Below are 26,320 nucleotides of genomic sequence, written 5' to 3'. Positions count from 1 at the left end.
GTGGGTTTCAGCTAGAAGTGGGTGTGAAGGACATGATCTGAGTAAATAAAGCCAAGTGTCGTATGACAAGGCATGAAGATGAAAATGGGGGATTAAAAATGAGCCTAAGAGTGGAGGCCAGAAAAAGTAGCATTTTCCAGCTGTATGAGTAATTTAAAGCTTGTGCTCTCAAAATGTTTTGTAACACAAATCTGCTTTCTGCATTGCTTGTAGATGCATCAGAGCTAACCTGGTTTCCCTGTAATTAAATTCTATCTTTTTGCCAGGTGAAACTAGTAAATGCTTTTTTTTGGGAAGAATGGAGGTAATGGCTCTCAACTCCGAGAGTCTCAAAGGGATCAGGAGGGAACCCAGCTAACAGTATGGGAGAAGACAGTTATTTTGAAGAGAGATGGGCTGGTTAAATCAAAGCTGTGAACATGCAACAGCATGGAGGAAAACGGAGGCCTGGAGATGGGAGCTGAATTTTCAGATTTGAAGCTTACATAAATGTTGTTCAGAAATTAMATCATAGGGTGATTTGTTTTTCATATTTTCAGTTGTATTTTTTATGGCATATAGCTTATTGTGACCCTTGACCAGGTTTAGGATTTACAATAATACAAATAGTATTTGGGAAAACAGTGAGTAAAATGCCCATTCTGCATATTAGCAACTGCAGCAGTTAGCAAAACAATGTGAATTTCCATTTGGCTTGGGCTCCTGTGGGCCCTGGGAGAGCAGAGCGTCCTAGGCCATCGCTGCTCCCCAGACAAACCACCAGCAAGGAAGAGGGGAGAGAACAATTTCCAGCACCGAGAGAACAATTTCCAGCACCACGGCCCTGGACATAGAAACAGGTCCCACTCCGCAGGTCAGCGCTGACCCTTGGGGGCTTTTGGAGGTACTTTGTGTCTCAGAAGAACCTGCAAAGCAGGTCTGAATCCAGCTGGACCCAGCTAGCCCTAAACACTGCAGATGAGAAGAGTCTTTTGGTCAACGCACAGTAACCGGATTAGGAGGAATCATATGCCTCATGGATAATAACAACCCTTATCTGCCCCAAACATTATCTATAAAGTGAATTACATTTGGAATGCAGACCCCTAAAGGAAAGCAAGAGCACATTTCTCACTACTCAGCGTAAAATAACATAGAACTTTTTCTTTTTTTTTTTGCCTAATGTTGCTCTGCAAATGATCTGAGGAGGATTATGTTCAGTACAAGAGGCTGCTCAGAGAATCTGCAACATCCCTAAACAATTAAATAGGAAACTATCCCAATAATGACTGATGTAGAAGTCACAGTTGCTAAGTCTGAACCCACAGAGTACTGTAGATCATTTTGCACTTACCAGGACATAACCCAATACCTGAAAGAACAGCAACTTGGAAATAAATAACAATGAATTATTATCCTAACGGAGATGCAACAGAAGTTAAAATTTGGCTTCAGTACTTTTTTTCCTTAGGAGAATGAAGAGGAGGTTCTTAGAGTTATTTCCAACTCTACAACTGCCTTTAAAAGCACTATTTACAAAATGCTTGCAGAAATTGCACTTGCAAGTCACACTTCAAATCAGGAAAAATTTAAATAGACGGCAGTGCTCAAGTGAAGATATTGCTAGCCTACTAGCCATGACTAATAGCTAGTCAAGAGTTTATAAACATGACTGAAGATCTGATCACTTCTAACTTCAGAGTTTCACCCTATGTATCATATGCTCCAGTTCTCCTTAAAAACACAGCTGTCTTGGAGACAAACATAACTTTTTACATAACTGGGGCCCATCCCACAAAGCAACTTGAAGATCAAGATAAGAAGTGCAAGYTGGATCCAATAAGTACAGGAGTAATGTAGCTTCTCTTTCCTTTTCATGATATCTAACAGACCTCTAATTTTCATTAAAAATCTCAAAAGGAACTCACAAGGTCTGGCAATTTTTGCTAGAATAGCTTAAAGCTTCAAATATCATCAGTTTTGGACTTACCCCAGCTYTGAAAAGGACATATACTTGTGGGTGTCTTATCCCTAAGGAAGGTGAAAAACTCAAGAAATCTGAGAAAAATACCCGGGAAAGAACAGAGTGGAAGAAAGAACCTCAGACTTGCTACTGAAATACTAGCTAAGCTGTTGAGAGTTGCAGGAAACAGCAGAAGTTAAAAGGGCAAGGTTACGTTCCCAGAAATACAGAAGAATTGAGGAAGGAAGGAAGGAAGGAAGGAAGGAAGGAAGGAAGGAAGGAAGGAAGGAAGGAAGGAAGGAAGGAAGGAAGGAAGGAAGGAAGGAAGGANAGGAAGGAAGGAAGGAAGGAAGGAAGGAAGGAAGGAAGGAAGGAAGGAAGGAAGGAAGGAAGGAAGGAAGGAAGGAAGGAAGGAAGGAAGGAAGGATTTTAACTTAAGTCCGAAGGACACTACCAGTGACTGAAGGATAGACACTGAAACCTGGTGTGCTATAACTCCTTTCTTAAAATTAAAAATTTGAACAAATTTTATTTATAGCTTATACTAATTTTGTTAATATTATGAAATTAATTCTAAATGCAAATCAAACATTAGCTATATGTTATGACATAAAATATTTGGGGAGTATTTTAATCTTGTTACATAAATGCAAATGGCCAATCCTACATCTCTCACTATTCTTAATTAGCAAAAGAAAAATGGAGAATTTTATTRATGGGAATGTAAAAGAAATACAATCCTTTTAAAACTATTTATTTTCATTTAACTGAACTGCCTTGCCATACTAAAAAAACATTTTGCAGAGGTTAAATAAAGTATTTCATGGCAACCGCTGCTTCTTAGTGCCTCTGTAACAAGAAACATGAGCCAGTCGAAGTTGTGCAAGTTGGTTTTCATTCCCAGTAAGAGAATGCGGTATCTAAGACCTTGTCCTAACTCATTTTATTCCCAAGTGTGAGTCAAGTAAGTCAAGTATGAACTAATGCCTGGAGGGAAGTCCTTGACTCCAAAAGTATGGATTATTTCACATTTATCTTACAATCTGCTCTCAGAGTTCTTAAAATTCACTAACTTGGCAAGTCAGGAATTATCATGAGAAATGAAATAATTTCATAACTATGAAGTCATCTAGCATTCCATGAATATGACACTTGTAGGGCTTGTCCATGCTTGGGCATTATTTTGACCTTTGGATAACAAGCTGTTAGACAGTTTTGCATGGAAATAATTAGAAAAGTGCCATAGCACAGTAGGTGCAACCTGAAGTCCTAACTGAAGGGGCTGTGACCTGAAGTTTTAACTCAGGAGCTGTTTTCATTTCAAAGATTTGTATTAATCATTATAAAAATTTACACCTGACAATATTTGTAAAAATCAGTAAACAAACTTATTTTGCATGATCTAAAGTGACAAAACATTGTGCTGTTTAGACCACTTAGATAAAACACCTTTCTGAAGCATGCTGTATTTGCAATCATTTGCACTTACCATCAATGTAATGAACAAAACTTATATAGAGATGCCAAGGTGCCCTGACCTTTGTAAAGAAAACTAGCTTCTAGTAGCGTGTGGAAAGCCCACTCTTCCATATATTTTACAGTGAAATTACCTCAATATTCTTTTTTAGTTTCCAAACTTCCTGGCAAGAGATGGCTGTTGAAAAATGTTAAAGCAATCGTAAGTTTGAAACTATTCCAAGGGCTGGGACAAAYGAGGCATCGCCCCCTCCATTAAAAGCAACTGCTGGACAGCAGCGTGTTAAGGCAAGAGGAGGGAGCTCCCAGCTTCACCCTCTCCTGGGACACAAGAATCCAACATGACTCTCTCAAATGTTTCTCAGCCTCATTTTTCAGTGAATCTGAATCTGATCAGATGATACTAGAATGGGGAAACCCTTTGACATCACCAGCTTCAGATGAAGAGTATCTGAAAAATGTGTCTGAASTTCCTGCTGCCACCCGCTCCCTAATGTGTGATACTGTTTTCTTGTGGACTTCTCTTCCTTTCATTCAGCCCTTTTTTTTTTTTTTTTTTTTAAATAATAAGAAACTTAGAGAGCAGCCATCAAAACTGATTCTTCTGCACAGGTCCAGTCTGTGACTTAAAGGACAAACTGGAAATGAACATCTTTGCTGTAAGGTCAGTGGGTGCTGGGTAGCTAACACGGGATGCTGTGCTGGTGGTCTTCAGCYTCTTGGCTGCAAATGACAGAAAGTRTCAGTAAAAGGTCACAATTTTTACTGTCCTTCTACTTTTCCTTTTTGGCTGAGACAATCCTCCTCTTTGCAGCTTAAACTGTTAGCAGAAGCAGCTCGTTATTAGAGCTACACCATTAGAGGGGCTATACTCTAGAAGCCTCTAGACTGACAGCCAAAAAGAGGATTCTCCCCATGTTAAAATTTTATATAAGTAATCATAAAAGGGATAAGAAAAGCTGTTAAGAAGAAAGCCTKTCGTAAGCTCTGTTTTTTATTTACAATTGCTTTAAGCATTTCTTTTCCTATGTTTTTACTAAAAGGTTAAAATGATTTTTAGTGGTGACTGCTACAGAAGCAACACAGCTGGTTATGCAATATTGGCTCCCATTTAGCTCTCTAATACAAGCCTTGTCCTTTCTGCTGTACACGACCAGTCAGAGCAGCTGCAACGAAAAACCAAGCGAGTCTTAACGCCGAGATGGATGGAGATGCTGTCACGAACCCAACACGTGCCCATGGCACAGGCCATGGGGTCCTGTTTGGGCTGCCTGGCTGCAGGCCGGGGTGTCACAGGCATTTTGTGTGATAATAATATGTCTAGTTACCTGACAAGGGATGTACAGCACTCTAGGGTCGCTGGAAGCCCCCAGGCTTCCCCCCTCTCTGGGTTCTTTGGTCACAGCACACACAGTTTTTAACAACTCCTTTGGTGGTGGCCTTGAGCCGGCCCTTTGCCACCCGACTGTCCTGCCTTCCSCTCTGCGTAGGCCTTGACTGCAGTGTCAATCACCACTGTTTACTCTGGCTCCAGATTACCACACTAAGAGAAAATCCAGTAGTTTTGCATCGCCACCGACTGACATGTGAATGAAAAACACGTCGAGTTTGTCCTCTGCTTCCCACTGAAACTTGAAACTTGTCAGCAGTGAACTGGGCACAAATGCTGCTGTTCAGAATTGCTGCCTGAACTTCACCTTCTTTCATGGCATTCCCATGGCTAGCATTTTCCAAGGCTCTAAACGAAACAGGAATCCAACAAGCACTACATTTATCCCCACTTGTTTAAAACAAATAGCACCTAGGAACACTGTTCAGCTAGTAGGGTGGCACAGGTCTCTAGTCTCCCACTCAGCACATTATGTATTAACATATATACTGAAAAGAAAGAAGAAATGGCTTTGCTATCCAACAAAGACTCTCTTAAATTCTTGTCCTATCTTGATTCAAGATGAAAAGTCCATTTCTCATCATCAACAGTAGGCAAGTGGGATTCATTAAAATATTTCTTTTTCTTTTCAGTATTAGTTTTTATCCTTAAAAAATAAAGCAGGAAGCTAGCATCATTTAAACTACATAAATGAGATGTTTCTAACAATTTCAAACCTTTCTTATTCAGAGCTGGGAGATGTGTCCAGTTTGACCGTGTTCTGCAAGCAATTCTAGCAAGCGGATGCTTCTGGTAAAAACAATTCATTAAAAAAATTCCCCAACCCCCTTACGCACATCACAGAAAACAGACACTGATCATTTAGCTTTATAAACCTGGCAAGTGATCTAGTTTTTTTTTTTTTTTTTTTTTTTCCAGAAGCTTCAGTTTCCATGAATGCTTGGTTTTCCACAATGTGGGGGTGCGCGTGCAGTCCTACCCTGTGTAACTCCTAAGCACTTCTGGATTTCCTCACCTCGTGTTTACCTTTGCTTTCTGATGTGGCTGATGAAGGGCCTGAGCCACTGCAGGCAGTTGAGACCGTACCTAAAAMTGAAGAATCAAGGCAAAACCCACGAGCCAGCTCCAGCCACGGCTGCCCTGGAAGGGCTGTTTCTGACATACCTGTGGGGACTTGTGAGAGCGCCAGCTGTACTGGTGACGGTGGAGACTCGCCAGCAAAATGTTTTCATCAGTATCCACCTGGCCAAACCGCAGTGTCTCCTGTGTGTCATTACAGATCACAAAATGGCTGAAGACCAATTCCTCTGCCTCAGGGCACCGGTTCTGAAAGAAAAAAAGAGTACGCAAGCCTGTAAGGATCAGATTAATTGCAAGACATTTGGCAGCTGTCTGCCCAATGGTGACTGTTACAGCACAGAAATGCTTCAAGATCTCCTGTCATTAGCTTCGGTTTCAAAGTATTCTTCTCTCTGCAAAAGCACAAGCTAGCATTTGGGTTGAAAATGGATATCCTCAGAATGTATTTTGATTTCTGCTTCCGTAATGCAAGACATCTAAAGCTAAGGCAAAAATTAGATTTCCTAACTTCTGCAAAAGACTTCAACATGATTAACTTCAATGGGAAATGGTGTGTCGTACAGGGCACAGGGCAGGTGGTTGCTACAGTCCAAACAGACAGGAGCTGAGTGGATTCTCCAAGCTCAGCAACAGATCCCTCAGACCAACAGGCTGCCTGCCCTCTTCCCCAGCTGCTGCTTCTTGTTTGAAATACTGCAGTGCACAAGCAGCAGAAGACTTTCCTAGTACTGCTACACTAAAAAAAAAAAAAAAAGGAAAACAAAGGTGGACACATGGGATGAGTATTTTGCAGTTCCACAAGGCTAATTTGAAAACGTGTCATAAAATCTAATAATCCAATATGAAAAATTGAAAACTGACAGAATTTTGAAGTATTTCAGACTTTAAGATGTGTTTTCCTCTGCCTGCAGCCTCCATTCATCTGTCTCTTTACACATTTCATTGGGCTGCCTGGCACTTTGRTGAGACAGTGTGACAATATGGTAGTCCCTAAAAGCTACCAGAGCCACACATAGGTCTTTCTTCCATCCCTGAAGACACAGACTCTAATGTCTACACCAGRGAGGTCACAGTGTGATCTCTTCTCCATACAGAAGAGGACATCTCCTCTCCAATGTTTTTGCCTTAGTCACAACCGGGCTGGCATYGTCACCCAGAAAGTTACTACCCAGCAACAACAATTGCCCCAACAAAGTAACTTTCACATATTTTTCATGCAATTTAATGGGTATAACACAAAGCACTCTTRCTGCACTTTTTGTTACCTCTTTCTGACCCACATTTCCTAGCACACACATTTGACAATGGTTTATTGTTGGTCGGTTCCCTTCTCCGCACAATATAGCCCAGCTGCTCTTTCCTCATYCTTCCTTCCCATGACGTTTTCTCTTGCTTATGGGACCTCCATGGTCTTTGAGAGCTGATTTTATTTCCCCTCCTTGTTCTCTCAGTGGACCTTTTAAACAGACATAATGAAGCTAGCACCTACTTTGTCTATGATCATATGGGTCTCTAGTCTTTGATAACAATGTGCCTGGAGGCCTGCAGAAATGCAGAGATCAAGAAAGAGAGAAAAATACTTCCTGATAGATCCCTATGGATCCTTACTTATCCATGAAAAACAGTTTGGTACATTGCTCCTAGCACATTACAGACTGATACACGTGGAACAGATTCTCTGAAAAGCGAAGCGTGCAAGATCTGTCCAATTTAACATCCTTGAATGCATGTCCACTACCRTTATTAACTTCAGAAGAACCTAAGGTGCACATCTACAGGCAGATTGTGATGGCTTTTGTGTGATCAGATTTCGAAATGGTTAGCTGAGAGCATCTGTGCATCAGATTATCCACTGTAGAAGTATATAAGCATGAGAATATTTACATTAATGTTTCTTTCAAAGTTCTCATGACTTCTGCATCAGATCAGGTATCTTCTCTGAAACAACAGTCAGCATAATATAACCAAAATATCACTTTTTTTGAGGTAGTAAAATTCATAACAGAGCATATGTCTGTATCACATTCAGTAGCAGATCTTGGTATGCTAAGGGCTGACATTTATAGAGCCACTTCAGAATACAGAGTTTATTTTGGCATTTTCTAGTGGTGGATCTATGACTTTTTACTGTCAAGCTGCCATACCCACATACCCATAAGTCTACCACAAATATATATATTTTCCTGTTACAGCTTTATAAAATGTTCTTTTTAAAAAGAAGGATTTACCATCCATAGAGCTCAGCATGCTCAAACCCAGATAAAACCCCAGGAAATTTAAGAAAGCTTTTTATGCCAATAGATATTTCTTGTTGATTATGCGTGGATAAAGGACTGAAAGAACACCAGAAGATGATGAACTTCTTTTTTGACTGTTGATGTGCAATTAAGTTATCTTACATTAGGTTTTTGGATATTCTGAAGGGAAAAARGGAATCCAGCAACTTCAACTTTTCATCTTGAAGTTTTGGCATGTGTAGCACTTCTAATTTGTACTGGAGGAATGTTTTCCTGTCAGGGGTTTCTAATAGACTTACATATATCTTAGTGCTGAATACAGACATCAGTCATTACTCTTAATTGCTAAATTTGCTATTGAATCCAGTGTTTTTGGCAGAAACTTTTCTCAGAGTTAAGCAAAAGAGGCTTTTTAAGCTGAATTTTACAGCAGTTCCAAAGTTTCGACTGAGGAAACACATAAAATAATGGTTGCCTAATAGGGAGTTGCTCCACGCTGCCAGGCTTAGGAGATAGCTACCGGTGCCTCAAGTCTTGATAGCAACATCTGACCACARGATCATCAGCAGAACTTGCAGATGCTTTAGAGCAGTATGGCAGAGATGTTGCTATACTGCTTTTATAGGCACGCTGTGAGGCAACCCTTAGTCTCCTTGTGGAAAACACAGGAGAATTTTTGTTGGCAGGATATCTCCTGTGACCCTGGAGAGGTGTAGCAGGTCCTTGCTCCCATGAGARGGACCTAGATCCCACCTTTGCTGCTCAGGTCTAGCAGCAGGGAGGACAGAAAGGGACAAAAAATTCAGCAAAAGGATGAGATGAGGGAATCTTGGTTAATAAGGGAGAGCATTAAGAAACCAGACAGAAGAAGAAAAAGAAAAGCTAGACCTGGGCCTGGGCCATTTGTGTGGCAGTGATGCTGAAAGAGGGCTGAATGATGACTACAGGAGCTGAGAACACCCAAGTTTTGATTAAGAAATAACAATAAAAAAAGTCTCCCTCTGAATTAAAACTTCAAGTCAGAAGAATCAGCAAAAGATCCACAGCCTGAATCAGATACAGATTAGGGTGAGTTCCTGGGGGACAATTTCCTGCCCTTCTTTAGATCATTTTTCGGCTGTTCCTTTCTCTCCAAGAGGCCTGGAAAGCGTCTCGTATTTATTGGGCTTTCAAACATTTTGTGAATTCTAGTGAGGGGGGGAAAAACATCACACATAATACTAGTCACCAGGCTTTCCCTGTCTCGGGACCTTCTSCTCACGTCTCAGCTCACAGCTATTTCAAAGCATTTCTGGATCTGGAAGCACACCATAAAAGCATAGGCCTGTTTATGTGCACAGAATTATTTTCTGTGGGCTTCGCAGGCTACTGAGGAGCTGTGCAAGGCTTTGTGCAAACACTCACACTGCTGGGCACCATCTCGCTTTCTCCAGCACTTATTAATAATTTTTGGTCTGAAAGCCTTCAGCGATTTCTTATCTCTGTCTAAGAGAACTTATTTTCTCCCAGCTGCGTAAGTTTTTTTGCAGTTCTCACTGCAACATTCAATCATTATTAGCTAAATATTCAAACTGAAACTGCAAGTTCTTGGTACTGTTTTCTTTTGTTCTTGTGGCAGAGGGAGAGAGGGAAGCTCCTGTGAGAGATGTCACTTAGACTGAGCCCTGCTCATTAGGAAAACTTTTGCTACTCCAAAGAGGAGGGTTAAGCACCACATGGACTTTGAGAAAAAGAAGCACAGGTTTAGCACAGGAGCTTTTATCACTTCTGAGAGGTTTAGGAAAGCATTTACAGTGAGAGACCACAAAGGGATAGAGCTTTGCTCGGGAATACTCACTTGGTGTCATATGTGCGGAGCTGCTTTTTCAGCAGGTCTAGAGAATTTACAAAGAAGTGCTAATGCTTTAAAACAGTTTGTGAAGGCTTAAATGCACAAACATAGGAAAAAAAAGCCTGTGTTCATAAGACACAGGCATTTTCTGTCTCACTCTGTACAGAGCATATTATTCACTAAAAAGCTAATTATCAAATAATAAAACTAAATTAAATAACCATCTCGAACTTTCCTGCWCAGTTATTAGATTGCTAAAACCATCACTTTAGCTTTGCATTTAGATGTGCATTAGCTTGTTACTGCTTGTATTTAACCAGGGATTTCAGATTAGACAGGGAAATATGTCAAAAGGGGAAGCTTTTTTAAAAAAGTGCTAATCCTCTAGAGTTTTCCGCATGTGACTTAGCAGTCTAAAGCAAGCTGTTTGCCTGGTGTTTTTAGGACTTAATCTACTTTCAGGATGTTCATCACTACTTGTAAAAAAAAAAAAAAAAAACCCCTAAAAAAAAAATTGGTCCATATCTAGGAAACAAAGATGCTGACAGAGACTTCTGTTAATCTTGAACTCTTGACCTGAAGGTGCGGGGCCAAATTGTTTCATGCTTCATCTGTCTGTCTGCTGACTAGGACATCACTTGTTCCAGATATTAATCCAGTAAAAAATATGTGGAGAATTCAAATAACTTTTCCTGCTTATTAAATTCATGTTTCTAGTTGGCAGCCCTTTTATTGTATTTTGTATGACCACTGCACATCAAACAGCGCTTATCACGGGGAAATTCATTCCCTCCCTGGAGGTAAAGTCACATACAAAACATCTTGGTACCAATTAGTCTAATAAGCTGTTTTCAACCCACTTGCATGCTAACGGTTCCCTAATTTCAAAGCAGAGGCATTTTTTAATCTAGAATACTCAGGGCGAGATACCCACCACATCAGAACATGGTGGCAAGTACCCTTGACATGAGAGGAAACAAGAAAATTACAGCAACAATTACAGAAGTCTATCCTCCCGTGGCTTATGTTAACATTGCCAAATCCATGTATAAATCAGTACCAACTATTCATAGAATGTACCTGTCAGCAATATACTATACAACATATGGCTCTACTTAATCAAATATACAATTCAATTTTTTTCAACTGAGAATATTCCTTCAAGGCACAGAGAAGTCAGTCAGCCAGTCACACTGAGATGTGGTTTGAAACATTTAAATATTTATGCACCATATTTTATTTATATGTATAACTATGTCTGAGAGACCCCTTTTTTAATTCTAAGAGGAAACTGGCCTTTCTGAAGGCCATTTTGCAGTAGTTGCCACACATGTCTTAGATGAGGGACTGGTACTAACTTAGAAATATTTGGGGCTTAAATAGCCTACGAAGGACTCTCTTATACTTTCAATGTTTGTTTTTTATTAAAAGCATTGTTCAAAATATGACAAAAAACAGAAATTGGAGCTACAAAGATTTTTGTTCACATTGATATTTGAGCCAGCTGTAAAGATTTAAATCACACTAGATCTTGTTTTATGAATGTCCTTTTGCAACAAGAAAACCATGGAATGCCCTTAAAAAAAAAGAATTTTGTGATATAAAACAGATGTTTTATCCTTTTTGGGGGGCTTTGTTATTGTAGTGCCATGATAGGTAATTAATTCCCAGGCTCCACACAGGTCTTCAGGCAGATGAGGAGAATGATTTGATTTCAGGGCTATATTGGAGTAGGGGAATTACAGGCCTTGGAGGGGTCATTGCAGAAGCAAGGCTCTTTACGCCRGGACTGGCTGCCTGAACGGAGCATAATGTGCAAGCAGTGTTGAACTTCAGTAAGGAGAGAAATAGTAGCTGGAAACAATATGCTCTGCTGCTCAGAATGAGCTCTTACATATCATGCATTGTTCACCTTTTTATAAATTAGCAGAATATTGTGCATTTCAGGACCAGGATTCTGATCACTCCAGTATAAATCCCTGCCCTTTCATTGAAGGCCAAGCAGTACAGGCTGCGTTTGCCTTCAAATACAGGATTCAGCGTCATCTAATTTCCATTGTGATTATGGAATTAATGTTTACCAGCTTAAAAGACTTTAATTTACGAATTTAATCTTTCACATCATAAATCGTTTTAATGAATTCAGTTGGTATCCAAATTTGCTATGAAATTAAACACTATAGTTAAAAGCATATATATTTTTTTATCCCTGTCGTATCTGCATACCTGTTGCCAAGCTTCAACGGCTGTGTTTAGAGAATGAATTGCATATTGGCCAAAGCCGATGAAAACGGGGTCCACCATTATTGTGCTGTCCAAGATTCTTCCGTTGGTACTGCTGGAAATAGCAATTTGCCCCCAGGTTCTGAAAGGCTTTACAACACTCTGCAGAGTCACGTTTCGGCACTCCAGCAGCTTGCAGCTGGCTTGAGTGGAAAACTGGATCTCCTGGAAGACTGACTCATCTCTCCACTGACGAAGACAGACGTGAGGCTCATCGAAGGACATGATCATGTATTCCAGTTCAGAGGGCAGGCTTCTGTCGGAGGTAAATGGTTGAAGAAACTTTGGTGGAGCTGAAGACGAAAGAACAAACAGGACAAGACTAGAGCATCACTATTCCCAGATCACGTGTTTTGACAAGTTATGTAAAACAGAACTGTGTTTAACAGTAGCTGCAAACAAAAAAGTAAACGTATATAAAACAGCAGTTGGCCAAATTGTTTTACCTACATCACACACAGTACTGTCAACTTTTTGCAGCAGAGACCATATTTTGGAGAGAATTTTTAGTGCAGTACATGTACATGAAGTTCCATGCATGTTCCATGCACAGCACATTAGGAATACAATAGGAATACAATAGGAATTAACTATATAACATTTGGTGAAATGTAATTGTACAGTCTAACAGGCTTCACAATGAAAATTGTCTTTGCTGTGATTAGTGAAGCATTCAAGACCACAAACCCTCAGTGTGACATGTTGCCCCCCAAATGCTAGAAATTAAATAGACAGCATCCTGAGACTTATGTATGRGAAATATATTAAAAGGATTTTAATGTGTTCACTGAAGTCTCAGTCCTGCAAAGTGCTGAGCACTGTGGCAGCAGAAACTGCAAAGCACATACACCACTTGTATACCATAAAGCCTGCAAGTGTTTCCATTGATGTTATTATTTATGTTGTATGGGACCACTCACATGCTTAAAATCAGCATATGCTCAAGTGCTCAACAGATCTGGAATGAAAAGGCTCATTACTTTCAAGGATCAAGCCCTATTATTCTACAAAAGTGTAATGGATACAGTAAATTCTCTGCTCTTTTTGTATTGTGTATGACAAACTTAAGGCTYAAAACTTAAGGTTTTTATGTGCTGTAACAAGAACAACATCAGCATAGACTCACTTGTTGTTGAGCAGTGACACAGCTGAGTTTGATTCTGATTTGATTTTTCCAGTATATGTACATTTAAAAGGTCTAGCATCTGGAATTGGAGGGTAATAGCTAGGAAGATTATGTGCTGATAGAGGTAGTCCATATAAAACTAAGTATCTGTTAGATGTTGAGTGTCTATCTTGGTATGATTTGACAATGAAACAGAACAGATTTGATAATGAAGCAGAAAAACAAAACAAAAACTCACAAAGAAAGATGGTCCTGTAAATATTACCTAGGATATCTGCTCATCTTCCATGCAAAGCATTCCTGGCATTTGAAAATCAGACAATAATTTAAAGATCTCTTGGAATGTATTTGCCATTAATGCAATGACAAAGTACTGAACAAAACCAGATGTAGCTCCAGAAGTGATTGTAATTGGAATAACAGTTAGATCTGCAATTCTCAGAGCTCTTCCAAGGAATTCCTACCAAGGGGGTTACAAAATCTTCAAACATTTTAATAGGATTGTTAATATGCTGAAAAATTTGAAAGATTGGACCCATTCACTAGGATGTCTCAAAAATCAAGTGGCAGCTGCTTTCACTAATCAGAGTAAGGAAAGTGAGTACAGAAACCAGACTGCTTCTAGAGTTACCCACTGCTGGGGGCAGGGGCAGCCCCGGCAGCCACCTCGCCTTTGGCTGCGCGCTCTCAGACACCAGRAGTCACCCATTTTACCCCGACGTCTGAACAATCGTTCTGGATAGTAACTGACTTCAGGAATTAGAAAACGGGAACCACAGAGAGCTAAATAACGATCTAGTAGCACAAATAAACCATATGCTTTTATGTTTTCACATAAAGCAATACCTACCTGCTCCTAGTTGATCGAGGTGATGGCAGAGGTGGACTTCCAAGTAAGTAAGCTGGACCAAGACGCTAAGTGAGGGCACGAACCAAGGAGTGAAACAGGAGTCGACCCTGGTACAGGCTGCCAACGCCGTCGGAGTTACAAGCTGATCACATGCACTTTGGGAGCCAGATTCACTTTCTGAGCTGTAGAAGATAAATAAGAGAGTGGGCGCCAGCAGGTACAGGCTTTTCTCACTTTAGAGCAGGAAGAGACCACATGCCAGGTATTTCTGACACAGCCAATGCTATCATTTGGTTTTACATTTAACTGTTAATGTTACTGCATATGTATTTTTTCCAAGCAGAGCAGGGTAGGCAGGACTGTAATCCAAAAGTGATTTTATCATAGTGCATTTCTAGTTTATTAGCTGAAACACAAAAACCCCMAAAATCAAAGCAGGCTTAGAGAAAGTGATAAAAATTTTCTCCTTCAAAAGATTGATCTGAAAGTTAATTTTGTTAAGAAAATGATTTTTTTTCATTTTAAGGAAACTAACAATCATTCAAAATCATAATTTAAGAAAAATCTCTGTAGTGTTATAAGCCTGAAGCCTTTACTAACACCAATTACAACGTAGTAATGCTACATTTAAAATGCCACTAATTCTTTTTTTTCCTAGACCCCTTGGATATATCCAAGCATTATCTTTCAGTCTCTGGAGAGAAACTAACACTACATCACAATCCCAGAGATTGGTAAGATACCACTGAAGTATAAATAAACTTTCTAAATTAAGCCAAATCTATGATAAGTATTTCTCATTCTCACTCATTAGCAATTTTGCACTAAATAGTTTAAGCTTAAAAGCACAAGCTCGATTTAAGACCTGAAACTATGCCTATAGTAACRTACTGCTTTTATTTCTCCTAAAAAACAAAAGTTAAGTAAGGCTTAATATAAGGCTTATACTTAATATAAGGCTACCTAATATAAGTCTACCTACCACTTTTTCAGAAAATAACTAATCTCTTTAATGAACTGCAAATAAAATTGAACTTATATTTTAAAAATATTTTAAATTCAAATGCTGCCTTTCTACACAGCATTTTATAGTTTGAAGACCAACTTTTAATTCTGGCATGTGTAAATCTGCAAGCTCATGCACAAAGGATGCATAGAGTTGTTCAAAATGTACAGCTGCAGTATATGAAATTCCATGGATGGGCGTATAAATCAGTAGTACTTTGTGTTACAATAACTAGTAAGTATGATATTTATTTATGGCTTAAATCCCACTTTAAATTTGTGGACATAAATTACTTGTGTAGGAGTAAAACTCAACTAAAGATAAGCTAATTATCAAAACATCAGGACATGATATAAGACACGGTGGTGGATGAAAGAGTTTTTATCAGATTTTTTTTAGCCGCTTTTCTCTATTTCTTCAACCTAGTTAAATTGCCTGTATTTCAAAAACTGTGTCATTGGTGCTTTGTGAACTAACATCTTTGGAAATAAAATTATTCTGTGTGTTCACATGACAAAACATGTATGAGACTGGACTCGATGGGTTGCTTTTCTTGGATCTGCCTCCCCGGATGTTCCTCAGTTCTTAGAACATWACTCAGAGGCAAATTCCAAACCACCAAAATTCAAATGCTGATTTGGACCAGCAACTATTTTTGAATCTGTAAAGCTAGTTAGTTCCCTCAGAATAACTTAGAAAACTGTGACAATTTTAGCTCTTTATGTTTTGATGAGAAACAGAGGTGCAGGGSCATACACAATGAAAACAGAGAAATGGGASTGAATGAAAACAGAAGTTAACCAAACTATGAAGCAATAAAAACAAAAAAATTACACTTTGATATTCTGAATTAGGACTCAGTTTGTTGAAGCAGCTCTGAGACTCACTGCACTAAAAGAGGATGGACACATTTCTGAAATGTGCTTATTCTGAAATTAATCATGTGGAGAGAAATACAACAGCCATCTTTTCATTGCCGTTTTCTGATCTGCACAGCTTTTGGGGAGGTATTATTATTTTATCTTTGGGGGGGGTCTGTTTGATTGCTTTCCCATTTGGAAACCGTACCTGGAATTACAGTCCCCATGATATTATGAAAATAACAGTCACAATATAAATATACTAGCACTAAGAGTAGCTTTGTAGCCACTTTCMACTTGCTGTAGTATCACATTTAAGAAAGAACTGTAATAAGAAATCGTAAGATTGAGTGAATATATTTTAATGAGAGATTGTAGTCCCTGAATCACTATTATGACCATTTGAATTAAATTAAACCCCACTTAAACTGTATTTAAATATTCATATATTTACATATTCATAATCCTGCAACTGCAATAAAGTTTGCTGCCTAGGTCGATCTCTTACAGGCCTTCAGCATCACTCTCCTTTTAGCTAGTGTAGAGCACAAAAAGCAAATGCACAGTCTTTCCTTACGTGCCATACACAACCAGAAAATAAAGCAGTGGTAGCTGAAAGTTTTGGAAACATTCTGTTAAGTGTTGGTGAACAAAAGCTGGAGGATTGATATCAAAGAAATAGATCTGAGTGCAAACCCAAAATTTGTACATGACATGATTATGATATATAGGAAACTGTTTGACAGTGTGGATTGTGTGCAACTTTTCAGCTGGGGAGAAAAGGAAGAGCTGGAACCTACAGCTTGTGTTTGGCACAATATGCTGAGGGAAGAGTGCAGCAAAACCAGAGGAAATTCTAAATTCCGGCAGAACTGGCTTAAATAGCCTTTTTCTTTTTTTTTAATTCCATGAAGTATCAAAATTTTTCAAAAAGAAAATGCCAACACTGTAAGCCATTATAAATTACAAAGTATGGTAAATTCCTATCATGCCAAGGGGTTCACGCTATATATGTGACAACTGGGAACAGTGACTTAACAGTGACCTGCATTTATCCTTGTTGTTCTAAGAGTGGAATATTTAAGTCAAACCTGCTATTTGTGATGAAACCTCGACATGGGAAAATATCCACTGGGAAGAAGAATGAGACCACTTAACTCTCTTAATTTATGACTCAAATACTGGTCTGAATCCAAATCATTAGATGTCAAAATCCAGGACTCTAATAACTTTGAATAAGGGCTAAAACAATTAGCAAGAAACGTGATCATGCCCTCTCACTTTGATTTTTTTTTTAAGTAGCAATTTAATGCTTATTCAAATATTTTTGTACTTCTTTTACAGTTTGCCAAATTTGAAGATGTTTCTTGTAAGGCATTTTCTATAATTATTTCACATTCTTATGTCAGTAATTATATAAATGCTATTTACATAACAGAAGAGATGCATGAATATATGTAAGGTAACCCATTTGAGTCAAACCAGTCAGCCTTTCTCTATCAAATTGGGGAGAGATTTTAGGGCTCCATCAGCCAAACACAGCACAGAACTAAAGCCATTTAGATTAAAGTTTGCTAAGCTTACAACATGAATGTTTAAYCTGTAAAAATAATTTATTCTATGATCAACTAATTTTTTTCTAGCTTTCTTTTTAAGGTTTTGCCATATAACAGTTATTTTGCCGTATATGATTCTTTACATAGCTACTATACTAGATCCTCAAAGGGATACTAAGTTATGGCACTTAGGACTTCAGATTTCTTCATTTATTGAATAAATACTCATGAATGACCATTCAAACCTTTTTCACTGAAAAATGGTCTAAAATACTCTTCAAATAAATGACTTATGCTTTTATATTATATCTTAAATGAGACAGTTCCATGGTTTTTATAATTCTGATTCTTTCCTGACCAATCAGAAGAGTTTGCCAAACAGGATTTGGGTCCTAACACCATGGAATATTCCTATAATCATTGTGGTTGACATTCCTGTAGCCTGTCAGCTATTACTTAACATATCAGTAGGATGCACATCTTCTCACATATCATGCTGTTTTCCTGGAATCAGTAATAAAGTGCTTAGAAAACAAGCGACTGGCCCTATAGTATTAATAATTAGCATAACACAGAGGTTAACCCTCCCTCCACAGATTCAGAAGGAAAAAAATACAACCATTGAGCACCATCTGTTCAGAATCCGACCCAAAATACAGGATCAAACAAAATAAACTTCAGCAAGACTAAAAATTTTTACACTTCAATAGTGAATTAAAATTGCTAATTAATCACGTAGAGTAATGTCAAATTGTTGTGAGTCCCAGGGGAAGCACAGCCGGCAACATTTATGCATTTATTCCCTTCTTGTTTGGATCCCCAGCCTCTCAACCCTGAAATTCCTTGGTCTACCACCGGACACTGGCTTGGAGCCCGGATCTCTGGGGTTCTTACAACTCCCAAAGACCTTATGATAAACCTGCTCGAGGAGCAAGCCTAGCACAGACAGGACACCGTCAAAAAAAGTTTGTTTTTTCTTTTTTTGATCAAGTAAGATACAATATTTTAGGGTTCTTGGGCACAACAAAAGATCCATACCAAATGCAATATATTCATTTGATGGAAGACAGGGCCATAGTGTCACCAGAGCTGCCTTCAATCTCTCTGTTTCTTTTGTTTTGTTGTGAAATCTTGACACCCAGGTGCTTCTGAGGATGTTCACCCTCCAGCCTCTTAGAACTCAGGCTTAGAAGCAGGTGAATTCACGGTGTGCCATAAAATGTTTCTGATGTTAATCACAATCCAAATGACTTTAAAATTACTTGTATTTCATTTTACCTCCAGCCTTGTTCTTAATGACTAGCCTCTGTATTACGTCTGAATGTAAAGCCTCATATKAGACAGTACATATAGTGAACTCTGAGCAGAAAACAATCAATATGATTACAGTGTCAAACGTCTCGGTGAAAAAAAATCTACTACATTTCACTACTTCATTTTCAGTTCCCACCGAGTTCACATTTCTGTGGTGTTAAGCTGACCAGGAAGGTAATTTTGCCAAGGTCCCACATTCAGAGGAATTAACCTTGTCTAAAACACTTAACTTCTCAATAATGAAAATGCATTCTTTTGCAATTAGCATCAAGAAATCATTTCCAACCTGATACTATTAATGGATACCAGGTGTTTAATTTTCATCATTGATTTTCTTATTCATGGGCTTATTTCCTAATTTCTCGGAATTCTGCAGCTTCATGTACGTGTATGTGGATTCAAAATATATTCAAACATATTCATTCATAGGCAAGAACAATCAGCAACTACCAATGATCCAACAAGGTCATTCTTGTTTTTTTCTAGTGTAATTATAAAAGGTTAGGGAAGGTCTTAATGGCAGTATTTTTTTATAAATTTCTTCAAAAGCTACATATTAACCAAAATCTAATCAGTGCTAACACCATGAATTTCTGACACTCTATGTCATTTGTAAAACTTTCATTTGTCAACATAATGAAAGATTGATCCTGTTTTTAAAAATGCTGATTAATTTTTTTTTCTGTTAGCATATTAAACAAACTTCGTGAAAGACAATGCAATATTCTTAAAGAAATATTAGAATTTTGTTTCGTGAATACATCTAAAACACCCACGTGGTTTACTTTGGTCACTGGCTTGCACTGAAGGCAGAATAAAGCTGATGCCCTAGGAGGGGTGCATAGAAGAAGAATGCTGGTTATTAATTTACAAAAGAGGTTGGGCCTCAGCCCCCTCCTGTAATTAACCAACTCCATTGCCTTGCGCAGGCATGAGGCTTCAGGCCATGGTCTGGCTGCTTCCTTTCACTGTTCAGTAAACCTCATGTGCAGAAAGTCCCAGGAATATGATGCTGCCAGCCTCTATATAAATCTAAGAACGTTTTTACCCATGTGCCATGCACTTGTGTGAGGGTCACCTACAATCTGAATCTCATTTAAGACCAGTTACTCTTACCACGGATGAAAACAGTATCTTATTTCCTAAGTCTCCTGAATAAGATCTCTCAAGAGTGCAGCATTAGGTTACTGTTTTTCTCTCCTCCTTTCAGAATTACCTCTGGTCATCAGGCACGTTCTGACTGCTGTTCAGGACAATCCTCCACAGATCCGAGGCTATGAGCTCCTTCTGATCACTCACAAGGTTGATGCTGGGCAGCTGCAGCTCACAGACTTTGCTTTCTGATAGACTGAATTCCCGGAATGCAACAAATGATTCCTGAAGCTCATCCCAGTACTCCAAGCTGCAAGGAATCTGAGATAAAAGGGAGATGTCAGAATTACTTCATGTTTCCTCAAAAATAATAATAAGATTTACTGAAAGTAAAACTGTAGACACACTGTTACACACCAAAAGTGTAGAACTAAACTAGAGTGAGCTGTCATATGGAAAACCAGAATTTCAGCTGTACTCAGATTCTGCACTATCTCCACTTATCAAGGATTTTTAAAATTTCATTGCAGTATGTCACTTCCAAGTTACTCTTATTAGGTTCAGAAATAACTTTTATGTTCCGTAGTGCCCAGAAATCATTATTTATATTATGCAGACAAGAATTCCATCTGATATCATTACAGCATGGTATCAAGTGTATAAAATACTTTTCCTTTGAACTAGCATTTTGATTTTATTATTTAATAAAATATCCACTCATTAAATGCCCATTTATTAATTCTCATATTAAAATTATTATAGACGGAGAGGAAAAATGGGCTTGTGGATGGCCAATACACACACAAAAATCTTAGGACAAATTACGAAGTGTGATCATCTGACTCCTTTAATGGGATACGATATCTAGTTAATGTGTGGTTCATACAACCAATACATGGTATTTTAATCACATCCCTAAGGTTAGATTTGCAAATAAGTCACTTTGCATATGCCTGGACACATCACTRACCTGGGGAGAATGCTATCAGAGACATTCCTGAATAACACAGAAAAAAAAAAWATATATATAGATCTAAAAGGAGCATGTCTTATGCTTTCTAATAACAGCGTGAAAGTAATAATTATGCAAACTCTATAACATCTGGAAATTTYGTAATTAAGCACAGAAATACACAGTTCTGACACTCATACATACCTGGTAATTATTAAAATCAAGTTGACAGAAAAAAATATGCCATTCCTGTTTTTATGAGGGTATGTGTGCATGTGTATCATATAAATAACAAGAAAAAAAAGCTCCATGATTTTTTCTCCTTGTTACTCTGTGAAGACAATACRGCACACGGAGGCAAAGGCAAAGGCAGGTTGATTAATTATCGGGAATTAAGGTTAAGAAATAAAATTCAAGGAGCTCAGTGGTTCAAGCAGAGGAGGGCAGAGGAACATAAATAATCTCAASCCCAGAACTGTGAAAGAACTAACATGTGGAACCACACGTATTTTTACTACATCTGTCAAGTCAGAGTGGTACCTGAAGGCTGAAGAGAGCAAACACAGTGACTAATTTKAAGGTCAGAGGGGAAAAAAAAGCTGATAACTGCAGGCAAAATACTCTGATGCCAGTAATGTGTGTAATGTGGAGGAGGATAGGGATATCAATCAGGAAGGTCTGTGCACTTTTGAAGGCTAGAGTCAGAGAAACCGGCATAGATTTAATGTTGAAGTGCAAGTCATATTAAGCAAGACATCTGGTTATAAGCTGCATATGCAACTGAAAATGGTGAAGAAGCAAAACAAGCCAGTGTCAACTGGGAAATTATGAGACAAGATGACAATTCCTGCAAAAAGCAGATGTCATCCTGAAAGAGATCAGGTGAGACCTGTCCAAAGAGATGGACAAAAATTGACATATTTAAGACACCAGTGAGACCTCACCTGCAATGTGGCATTCTTTTCTGATTATCTGATTATTATTGCTSATTAACAGAAACATATTAATTCACACTGGAAACATAGTGGAGACAACTACATGAAGAACTACAAAGGCACATGATTGCTCTATTTAGACTATTACTTAGTATTCGTGTTTCTTTTAGATTGTATCTCCCAGTAATAATTGAATTTTGCAAGTTGCACTACAGGCTGGAGCACCTGCACCCATCTGTGAGAGTAGAGAAAAGTAATAGAGAGAGACTGAAAACAAAAATGAAAAATAGAGATAAAAAAGTCAAAAACAGATTGCACATGTCTTGCTTAAAAAATAAAATAAAAAGAAATGCAGGCATTCAGTAGTGGGTGATCCTGAGGAAATGACCCCAAAATTAGGTGCATGTATAGCATCAAGACAACACAAAACAATCAAAGCAATTACTATGGCACAGAGAATTAACAGCATCTCTTCAGGCCCTGGGAGAACACAACACAGAGCATTTTTTTGGGGACTCTTCCTGACTATTCACTTCCTAAACAGACTGTAAGGAATTTGAGACAGCACAGGAATAACAAGTGGACCTAGTTGTGTGAGTATCCAGAAAGACCATATCATCTTCCAGCCAAAGCATGCTGGTAAGCAGGTTTAAGAGATTACTCCTCCACCCTCTCCCTCCTTTTCTTTTTGATTAGAAAAATCTTCCTCACTGTGTTCAAATGTACTGGTAAGTTCACCGGAGCAAGATGCAGTATATTTCAAGACATCATTGACACATTAGTACTAAAACATCCAAGATGCGACTTATGAGATCACCTATACTAGCTAAAGATGTAGAATCTTTGATTCCTAAATGCTTAGCTTTAYTTGTTCTAGGGAGGTTACTGCTAATGCCTGATTTGGATGAATTTAAGAAAAGATGGTGGCTCTGGATGGTATTAACTGCCAAAAATAATAGTTGTGAAACCTTGGAAAAAGGCTATAATCCCCAAATTGAGTCATAGGCACTGGGAATATGTGAATTAGCTGCAAGAGAAAATTCACCATCTGTAGAATTAAGTATAGTCCTTTTGACCCTAAAATACTTGAATAAAACCTAAGCTATAATTCAAATAATAGTTCCCTCTTAGAAAATGTGACGACTACTGCTCTCTCTATAAAACTTAACACTCAAGCCTAATGTCTTACCGCAAACTTCTTTGCTAAACAACAAACATGCTTCTTCAACTGACACTTCTCCATAACTTTGTCTTTCTTCCCAGAAGCTCCAAAAATTTTAATTGCAATGATTCTATTTATTCTTAAAATGCATTATTGTACAGTGTATGTCACTTAGCATGTGCATAAAACTACTATTTATATATTGGCTCAGACTTAACCAAGAATCTCCAAATTCAGTTTTGCAAGAAAACCACATCTTACGGTGCAAACTCTTAGAAGAAGGATTATAGCAATAGGGAGCACAACATCTGTCAAATTCTCTTTTCAGTAGCATTAACAATAGAGATCTGAAACAGAAGCAAACAGCTACATGGAATCTGCCTAAGCTCTAAGTACTTACAATAAAAATTGTTAATAAGATAAAGAAGTTAGAAAATTTGGAAGGTTCTCCCTTCTTCTTTGGTAGACTATAGACATAGGAGGTCTGAAAACTGGATGGCACTGCTCAGCCCAACCCCACTGGTCAAAGTTGATGTATTTTTGATATAGTGTGTTAATAAATTCTGATAAGAAGAACTGAAGGAGTTGCCTCTGACAGTTCCAGTTGTGACCCTTGTGAGGAAAGAAAGAAATAACTCTGTAGAAACCTTTAGACTTTTGTGAATGTGGATGGCTGTTCTCCATGAATTTGTCACATCAGGCTAATTGCTGATTTAAGGAAAGTATCTCCATACATACTACATGCACAGAGACATTACTGGAAATCATCTCATATTGACTATCAATAGAATCTGACTCGGTTTGAGCAGATGGATCTAAACCATATACATCAAAAAAACAAAACAAAAAACTTTCAAACCTGCATCCTTCAAGTCATTCCCTGAATACCTGTGAATCTATCAGCAAGACATTACTAATAATCAACATAAGGAACAAGCATCAGTGCACTACAAGCATATATTGTGCGTATATTATCTGTACCAGAATAATTCCTATAAAGAAATTAAAGTTCAAGAATTGCTCTAGAATCTGTTAACATGTTACATATCTACATTTCTATCCATGTGCTATACATCCTATTAACAATGCGGATATTCCTTTTTGCCACTTGCAGTTATGTGTAATAAATGGGTACAACAGGAAAGGAATCATTATTGATTCATGGTTCCTTCCTAAAAGGGCTTTTACGATCACAGCATTGAGGTGCTTTCTGATTTTCTCGTGACCTGATGTTATCCTCCCAGCTTCAGACTACTTTGTTAATTTGGACATTTGGACACGTTGGACATTTGGACACGTTGGACATGTGGACACTTTGAGTGCACACCACTAATAACAGACATGCCTCCAATAGTCAAGAAAAGGACCAACATGTGGGAGTGGACTCCCACATACAGTCACATTACCATAAATGATCCACTGTCCATACTGTCACAACACTAACAAGTCTCAGACATAAATGCCATTGCCATTTAGGACAGAGATAATTAAAATGTCACATTTTCTTAACTTACTGCAGATTTTCCACAGATAACTTTTTCTACATTTAGAAAAAAAATAGTCAGTTGAATACTTTTCTAGGTAGAGAAATGAAGGATATATATGTGAAGAGTATTATTTATTATTGTTTCATCACAATACTAGCATATTATACTTTTTTAGCTAAATGTATAAATGGATCTTTATATATATGCCTGCAAAAGTTTTATGCTGAAAAATAGATCTTGTCCAGCTAAGATATTTTCAGTTGGGCTAGAGAAGAATATGCTCACTGTTGCTCTCAGGGATGCTCCCTTTTTATTTATGTTTTTAGTTTTTGTAAGGAAAAAAAAAAGGCTTATTCAAAATAAATGTTCATTTCTTGWATCTCAGTCCCTCTCATGGTGGGCGCTTCCCCTTGGAAATGGAGCTATTCTTGTTCCAGAAACAACTACTGTACAAGCAAAGGCACACAGAAGACAGGAAGCCTGTGTGTGTTTTATCTTCTCTGAATAGGGCCACCTAAGTGAACGGGAGGCAGAATACAATGCAAACTTGTGCTTTGTGTCAGACGCCAACCCATGCTGAGATTTTAACTGGAGCTTCCTGAGCATGAATAAACTGATTGCTCCATAAGAAAGCTATTCTGGTATTAGGTTTTTTTTTTTTTTTTTTTTCTGTTTTATGGCCAACTGTCTTAAAAATACAATTCTCCCTTTAGGTGAATAGAACTAGCAGTAGTAGAAAATAAAAATCCATATCTAAATTTTTATAAGGGGGAAAATCTTGGCAGTAACAACCAAGAACATTAGGTTTAAATTCAATTTTGAACGATGAGTTGTATAAAATCAGGGGAAAAAACTGCACCGAAATGTATTTTGTAGAAAATAAGCTCAAAAGAAAATTAATATTAAATGGACATAAAAGAATTCTTGATGTGCTTTACACTGCATATACAGTCTAATCTGATCACTGGAACAACTTCACTAATCATTTTGAACAAGTGCAGAATGTTTCAGCACACAAATGCCCATTTGCCCTCAACACCTTGAAATCATGCTAATAACCCAATTGCCAGTTGGATAATATTTTTTATTATCAAGACTACGACTGTATCACATCACTGTGAAAAACAACCTCTCAACAATTGTCACTTCTCATGAAATTTCTAATAATAATAATAATAATAATAATAATAAAAGTGTTTTACAGCAAGGTAACAGCTTAGCAAACTCTTTTTCTTGTTGTTATTATCATTCAATACATTTTAACTGCACAAAGCATTTGCTGCCTCTCCCTTCTCCTCCCTCTCTCCCTGCCCCCATTCTCCTCAATATCTTTATCTCTGTATCTTTATACTTTTTTGATTACGTTGACCCTATTTTGTCCTGTCATATGACCTTATATTTTTGGCAGTAGAAGTTATTCCACTGTGGCACATCTTAAATTTTCAAATCATAACAATAATCAGATACTACAACTGGAAATGTTTTTCAAAATTATCCTATATTATTTCTTCACAGTTATTTTTTTCTTTGAACTTTGTTTAACAAGTTTTGCCCAGAAGCTAAAACATTTCAATTTTAAATATTCACTTTAAAACTGAATATGTAATAGCTCCGTAAATTGTGTTTTTCATACACACACTGAGTTCTTTGAGTGAAAGGGGAAAATAAGTATTATTTTGTTTACTGAATAGTAACATATACCTCAGCTCTTTCATCTGTGTTTAACAAATTTATTTAGAGT

The 26,320-nt window shown here is 37.9% G+C and overlaps 1 protein-coding gene across 1 annotated transcript in view; it reads right to left on the bottom strand.

Annotated features, from left to right (window-relative positions):
* Positions 1-26,320, bottom strand: part of VPS13B (vacuolar protein sorting 13 homolog B) — a 399,744-nt gene that overhangs the window by 40,427 nt on the left and 332,997 nt on the right. Inside the window, exons 39-42 of the mRNA XM_026049995.1 lie at positions 20,168-20,364; positions 14,216-14,397; positions 12,183-12,532; positions 5,973-6,134 (exon numbers count right to left, since the gene is read on the bottom strand). Coding sequence (XP_025905780.1) covers positions 5,973-6,134; positions 12,183-12,532; positions 14,216-14,397; positions 20,168-20,364 — 891 coding nt within the window. The remainder of the gene's footprint in view (positions 1-5,972; positions 6,135-12,182; positions 12,533-14,215; positions 14,398-20,167; positions 20,365-26,320) is intronic.

Source organism: Nothoprocta perdicaria, unplaced genomic scaffold (genome assembly GCF_003342845.1).
Source record: "Nothoprocta perdicaria isolate Ctin4 unplaced genomic scaffold, notPer1 scaffold_64, whole genome shotgun sequence".
Classification (NCBI taxonomy): Eukaryota; Metazoa; Chordata; class Aves; order Tinamiformes; family Tinamidae; genus Nothoprocta; species Nothoprocta perdicaria.
Note: the sequence above shows the minus strand (reverse complement) of the source record. Positions and strands in the feature narration are given on the sequence as shown.